General features: G+C 37.0%; 1 protein-coding gene across 1 annotated transcript; it reads right to left on the reverse strand.

The window, feature by feature from the left end:
* Positions 1-4,203: 4,203 nt before the first annotated feature.
* On the reverse strand, positions 4,204-6,064 carry LOC5573828 (protein DPCD). Its single transcript, XM_001654805.2, has 2 exons — positions 5,410-6,064; positions 4,204-4,348 (listed from the first exon to the last, which is right to left on the reverse strand). The coding sequence occupies exons 1-2, from the start codon at positions 5,917-5,919 to the stop codon at positions 4,226-4,228; spliced, it is 633 nt and encodes a 210-aa protein (XP_001654855.1). The 5' UTR covers positions 5,920-6,064; the 3' UTR covers positions 4,204-4,225.
* Positions 6,065-7,047: the final 983 nt, after the last annotated feature.

Below are 7,047 nucleotides of genomic sequence, written 5' to 3' on the forward strand. Positions count from 1 at the left end.
AAAAACTCGATTGGTTGGGACATCATAGAACACTCTTATTCTTATGCCGACACTTACAGTGGCGAACCATCCAAAGTTTGTTGAATAAAGTGAACCTTTCGCAAGTCTACACTTGTAGTGTCGAACCATTCAAAGTTTTTTTAATTACAAAAATAAAGGTATATAAGAGGTGTTCTGAAAAAAAAAGTTAAACATAAATAAATCATGAATCAGAGTTTGTGTCGACACTCACAGTGACGAACCATCCATAGTTTGTTGAAAAATCATATTTACATCCCACCATTGTAACGATTGAATGTGCTGTCATACATATTTTATAGATTAGAAATAGTAGCATGAAACGAGCTCACCAATTGATCCGTTATCCTTGACTGAGCAGCCACAATCCACTTTCGGCTTCACTCGTTTGCTCGGCTATAAAAAAGCACTCAGGAAAAAAAAAATAAGCGCGCGACCCAAAAAGAATAAAAAAAACTGTTCGGGCTTTCTTGACGCACTGCCCAGGAGCAAGCGTCAAGGTCGAAGGATCAAACAGAACTCTGCCTGGGAGACTGATTTGGAAGAAGTGAGAACTATTATTAAAAAATTCAAAAACATGAAAACTCCTGGCGATGATGGAATTTTCTACATCCTCATCAAGAAACTTCCAGAAAGTAGCTTATCATTTTTAGTTGATATATTTAACAAATGTTTCCAATTACCATATTTTCCTGACAAATGGAAAAATGCTAAGGTTGTTCCAATTTTAAAACCAGACAAAAATCCTGCAGAAGCTTCTAGCTATCGTCCAATCAGTTTGCTTTCCTCCATCAGTAAACTTTTTGAAAAGGTTATTTTGAACAGAATGATGGCCCACATCAACGAAAATTCAATTTTTGCCAATGAACAGTTCGGATTCCGCCATGGACATTCGACCACTCATCAACTTTTACGTGTAACAAATTTGATCCGTTTCAACAAATCTGAAGGCTACTCTACTGGTCTTGCTCTTCTAGACATAGAAAAAGCATTCGACAGTGTTTGGCATGAATAATAATAATATTCCCACATAAACCAAAAGCTCTTTATTTGAAACCTTCAAGTAGACATGTTGTCACGATGAGAGAGGTTCCAATAAATTGGTCAGATGAAGTTAAGTATCTAGGGCTCATGCTAGATAAGAATTTAACTTTCAAAAATCACATTGAGGGCATTCAAGCCAAATGTAATAAATATGTAAAATGTCTCTATCCCCTTATTTCATTTTGCAGCGTTTGGTGGGGCAATGAGAGCGCAAGTCAGTCCAAAGCCGGGGGCAGGGATAGGTAATGGCCGTAATAGTCTATGCGGACCACTTGAACACCATCGGAAATGATAGGAAGGGTTGGGGTAGGGTATAGGAAATTGGAGAAGACTTGACACAGTAATGCGATTAATGCTGCAAAATGTAAATGTGCTGAGAGCAATTTAATTTGAGTTTTGAAGTTTGGTTTAATTTATTAAAATTTCAAACAATTGTACAAGTAAGAAAGAATGAGCTGATCGCTTTATAGAAATTTAATAAACAACAAAGTAATAACAATATGAGAGTGATGCTAAGAACTGCTGATGGCACGATGCGACGCTTTAGGAGCTTTTGATAATGATTGAACATTACTATAAAGAACGCAATTCAATCGATGGTGACAACTTTACAAACTTTATCTGTTTTTATTATGCACAGATATAAAATTATAATTCAGTTCACTGATTGGCGGTGCTGATTTATATAAAAATATTTGATATTATTAAAATGAAATGTGTTACTTACTCATGTGGTTCATACTTCCCTGACCAGAATTATTCTGTTTTGAGCATCCTTTTCGAAGCTATTCTATCCAGTTATCCATGGACTGCTTACAGTTCTGAAATTATTCTTATTGTGCATGCTCATGCATTATATTAGTAATGATCATAATCATGCAACAGCTAAGAAGGTGAGAAAGAGAGAATATAGGAACAGTGATTAGTAATGAGTAATTATGTAGTTTTGTTAGAATAATAAACAATTAAACAGCACTAATGAATAGCTTAAAAAATGACATTACAGCATAGCTGAGCCTTCGGATTATAAGACTGATGTATAAAAATAATTTGTTTCGAAATTGTCCGCGTGGTCTTCTAGTGCCCCTATTAGATTAGAATCAGTCATAGACATACATACCGAATGCTCGCCATGACCCTATGACCAACATTTGTATATGTATAGCCTTAGCTGATGTGGCTTTTTTAATAGGTAGTTCTTTCACTCATTGATTGTCTTCAAAACCTTGTCAATTATAGAAAATTGATTTTATTTCATTTATGACTACATTGAAGCTACATTGTACTTATTGAGTATTAGGTATTATTTTATGTTTTTATCACTATTGATATTATCAAGGTCAGAATTCCCAGTGAGTGAAGAATTATCAGGAGTACTAGAACACCATAGAAGATCGCTAAACATTACCTAATCATGGAACGGCTTTTTGCTCTATTATTTTAAGTAGATGCTATTGATCTCCCTTTGCTCCTATCCGCAACCCGGTGCACGCGCCCTGTTGGTTTTCGAAAACCTCGTAGAAGATTACAAACCGTCAATGGCATTCCCAATTACTACCCCACATTGCACATTCAAGGGTCTGACTGTGCTCCTAACCCACCCTCAGTTTGTAATCTTCTCGCCAGATTGAAATTATATTTTCCCGAAGTGAAAGTAATTTTGATGAGTGATAGCCGCACTATGCAGTAGTTTAACTAGAATCTTTAGGTCAGAAGACAAAATCTAAATTTTGTAATAAAAAGGTTGCCATTGCTTTGAAATTCACCCAACATCTAATCAAAGCTACTAACAACAGCGATCAATTATCAAAACTCATCGCTCCCTGGAAAATATAATCCCAAGCCCAGGGTAAAATGTCTCTATCCCCTTATTAATAGAAAATCAAAACTTTGTCTTAAGAACAAGCTTTTGATATTCAAACAAATTTTCAGGCCAGCCATGTTGTATGCTGTACCAATATGGACTAGCTGTTGTAATACCAGGAAGAAAGCTCTGCAGAGAATTCAAAATAAAATTTTGAAAATGATTCTGAGGCTTCCACCCTGGTATAGTACCAATGAGTTACATAGAATATCCAATGTTGAAACATTGGAACAAATGTCAAATAAAATAATCAATAATTTCAGGCAAAAATCGTTACAATCTTCTATTGCCACGATTAATGCGTTATATGTTTAGGTTAAGTTAGGTTAAGTACCGTCACCGTACCAGTATCCGCTCATGTTCCAGTAGCCCGCTCACGAGTTTAAAAAGTAAGGCAATTTGAGTAAATACACAAAAAAATGTCCACAGTATGATTCAATTTGTCGAGTTGAACCGTATAGCGGCTATAGTTTTCATATTTACTTTGTGTGAACTTATCTTTTTTCAGTGTGAGCGGGCTACTGGAACATGAGCGGCTACTGGTGCACTGATGGTATATTCAAAGCGTTTTTTTCTTCTATAAGCAGGTGAAATCAACTCACCTGTAAAAAATCTGAACTGCTACGGCAAATGAAATGTAATATGTTATTAACAAAATGTTAATAAAATCTTAGATTTGTTTTGCCAAATTAGGATGATAGTGTTGTCTAATAACACAGAACACCTAGATATAAGAAATAATGAATGTAATGTTTTGAATGATACTAATAAAGAAATAAAAAAATGCATATTTCAGATGCACTAGTCAACTCCCCTTGCCAACATTAAAAAAGTCGTTTTTTGTGAACGGACAAATTGTTAAGAGAAATAAAAACGTTTGTCAAATATGATAAACGAATGTTCTTTTTTATGTGTTGATTGCTGTTATAACTGCAGGTAAACTACTACTACTACTACTTGGCATTACGTCATCACTGGGACAAAGCCTGTTTCTCAGTTTAGTGTTCAATGAGGACTACCACAGTTAACTGAGCTTTCTTTACCAAAGTTGCCATTTTCGCATTCGTATATCGTGTTGCAAGTACGACGATACTTTATTCCCAGGGAAATTTCCATAACGATCCCAGACACCGTCAACATGGTTTTGGTTTGTAGAGTCCAAACCACTCGGCTAAGGAAGGCCCCAGTTAGGTAAACTGTATTTTCTAATTACTAAAAGTCGTTAACCCCATTCTTTGTGTCAATGCTGTTTCGGACAGTTGAACAAAAGTAAAAAATGTGTATATCTATTTTATTTTGCTAACCAATAAGCCCTTTCAGTAAATCCCCACACTGAATGTTATCATATTCAACGGTTTCCACATTTTGTAGCTCTGCCAGAACGGCCTTCTCCATTTCGACCAGAATCGCTGGCTTTTTATACTGCAAAAGAGAGAATAATACGTTAAATTACGATCTCCTTCTCACGTTCAAAAGGATTAAAAGTAATTTTTAGACATAACTTTACGTTTTTTTTTCTAACGAGCGAAGAATTTGTAGGGGTTGTCCTGTATGCTCGAACATTTTTTGTTTATCTTCAATATCGTTAGTATAGTTAGGCTGACACAAATATTAATTTTCTTTTATGTCACCCCCCCCCCCTTCGAAAATCCGAAAATTTTGAAGGGGAGAAAAAAAAAGATTCATCGTTTTTTTGACATCAGTTAAGTTTTTTCAATTTACAAAGTAAAAAACAAGTAAAATAATGATCCAGAGGACGATTAAAAACAGTTTAACAACTATCATTAAAAATAAAAATTCGAAAAAAAAACTTTTTTTTTCATTTTTATTTTTTTGTTCCCTCTTTATTTTTGTCCCCCCCCTCGTACCTTCCAAGTGGTCTCGGACATAAAAGAAATTTAATATTTGTATCAGCCTTAGTAGGTATCAATAAATGTTCATTGTTCATTATTCAGTATTCATTGAAAATGTAAATCTTTAAGGGCCTGACTAATACAAACACTTGTAGAAGACAGTCTAATCACAGACATACGTTTGCAAAAACGATTATCAATTAAAAAACATAGTCATGCGAATATTTACGCTAATGTTTTTTAGCTGTTACGTCTGTGATTAGACTGTCTTCTACAAAGTCGTTTGTAGAAGACAATCTAATAACAGATAAATAGACGTCAATGCTAAAAATATTGTGTTTGGCGAACCGAATACTAGGTCTTACGTCTGTTTGTCAGTGGTCTAATGTTTCATTCTAAAGCTCAAAATTTTGGTAATAGGTAGGTAATCTTGGTTTGGGCTCATTCATTTATTTCATAACGCTGAAGTTGGCCATTTTGTATGAATATTATTAAATTTTTGTATGGGCCGTAACATCGCGAGGACACCCACCCACCCCTTCTAGCGTTATGAAATTTGTGAATGGGCCCTTTGTATAGCGTTATCGTAATTTTAAATCATATTTTGTTTTGAGAAATGTTCAATCTTACCGCAATGATCAACGTATTGTACTGGTGCTTCACCATCAGGTCCTCCACTTTGGGCGCGAAACCGCACCTCTGAAACTCCGGCACCGCAATCTTCTTGAAGTACTTCTTATTCGAAGTCCGCACCGTAATGGTCCGCGCGTCGCCCTCGCACGTAATCGTATAGGTGGACAGCGGGTAGGGCAGGTTCCGGATGCGCCACTCGATGCAATTGCGCGTGACCCGTTTCGATAGGAACGGTTCCGTAGCCGCTTCCTGCAGGGCAAATCCATCGTGGTCATTTTTGAGCGCCTTCGGAATCGGTTCGCCCAGTTCGATTTCCCAGTCATCTTTCCGCAGCAGATCACTTCGCAGCTTCCAGGCCCGCCTCAGGACGCAACCCGTTTCCGTACTGTACTCCTCGGCCATTTCCGTTCCGTCCGGGAATGAGTAGTGCACTTTGCGAACTGTGCCCTGGATGGCCGACGATTTGTCGGCGCCACGAATTTTGGTCAGCCACTCCGAGTAGGACATTTTCGGTATGATTTCACGTGGGTTTGTTCGATGAGACTGTTCCAAACAAGACAGTTACATTACCATGACGATAGGACCGAAGCACCAGACTGATGTGTTTTGAAAACATAAACAAACCTCGCTTCCGTCCGGCGTCGGCGGCGTCGTTGGTCCACGCGCGCGATGCCGCTCTTGAGAGAAGAAGCGCTAGGAGAGAGTCTGTTTGATGAAGCAGTGTTGCCACATTTTTTCCGACTCTCATCTGTGTTTTCAGCCTGGTTTGCTACTGACGGTCTTCTTTTTCTGTGATTGCTGAGTTTTTTTCTTATTCCACTTTGTGTTTATATACTAATTAAGCGCATGCTGTTCAAAACTTCACATGAACCTCTCAGCAAAAAATGATTGAGTTTGCATCACATCGAATCATAAATAGCCGTGTGAGTGAAATTCCACGCCAGCAAACGTAGCAGACATTAGAAATAATAATTCTTCTACTTAGATTTATCTGCAACTTTGGAAAAAACTGCTCCGCCGACTGAGATTTTTAATAACAGTTTACTTTGAACACAATACTTTTCACTTTTTCAGCCATAAAAACGGTGGGCTGCATTTTACGTTTCGTGAGAGGGGAATCTGGGCTGCATATGACGTTGATATTTTTCCTCTTCGCGAGTCTCTCTCAGCTACTGACAAGAAAAGGAATCGCTTATCTCGATGCGTGGAAAATTTCTTCCAAGAAATGGTCAAGAAAATCGCATTTTTCTGATCGCAGTACGCAGTTGAGAAGAAATGTCACTTCAAAGGGGGCTCTCTGTAGGAAATTTCTTGACCCATTCAGTCAAGGAATTTCTTTACTTTTCTTGAGCGAAACAGCATACTTAGCTTTCGGCTGAAAAAATCTTTTTTATCTCAAGTCAACCTCCAAAAATCTTGGTAAAAATCTGTGTCGCAAAAATACCCAAAATTTTCATTTTTTAGATCAAAAAGATTTTATTTTGCAAACGCATTATGACTGTTTTTGGCATGTCAACAATTTTTAATTTGAACTTATTCTTGTAAAAGTAAGTTAAAGGTACATAATAGCTTCTAAAATATTAAAATACCTAAGTTTTTTGAGAAAAACTAAACAGAGTAAAGGCATGTCTGATT

The sequence above is a fragment of the Aedes aegypti genome, chromosome 3 (genome assembly GCF_002204515.2).
Source record: "Aedes aegypti strain LVP_AGWG chromosome 3, AaegL5.0 Primary Assembly, whole genome shotgun sequence".
NCBI lineage: Eukaryota > Metazoa > Arthropoda > Insecta > Diptera > Culicidae > Aedes > Aedes aegypti.

Excerpts from the sequence above, each read along its gene's own strand:
- LOC5573828 (XM_001654805.2), bottom strand. The coding sequence starts at position 5,919 with ATGTCCTACTCGGAGTGGCTGACCAAAATTCGTGGCGCCGACAAATCG. Across the intron at positions 4,349-5,409 it reads ACAATACGTTGATCATTGCG|TATAAAAAGCCAGCGATTCT; the intron begins GTAAGATTGAAC and ends TCTCTTTTGCAG.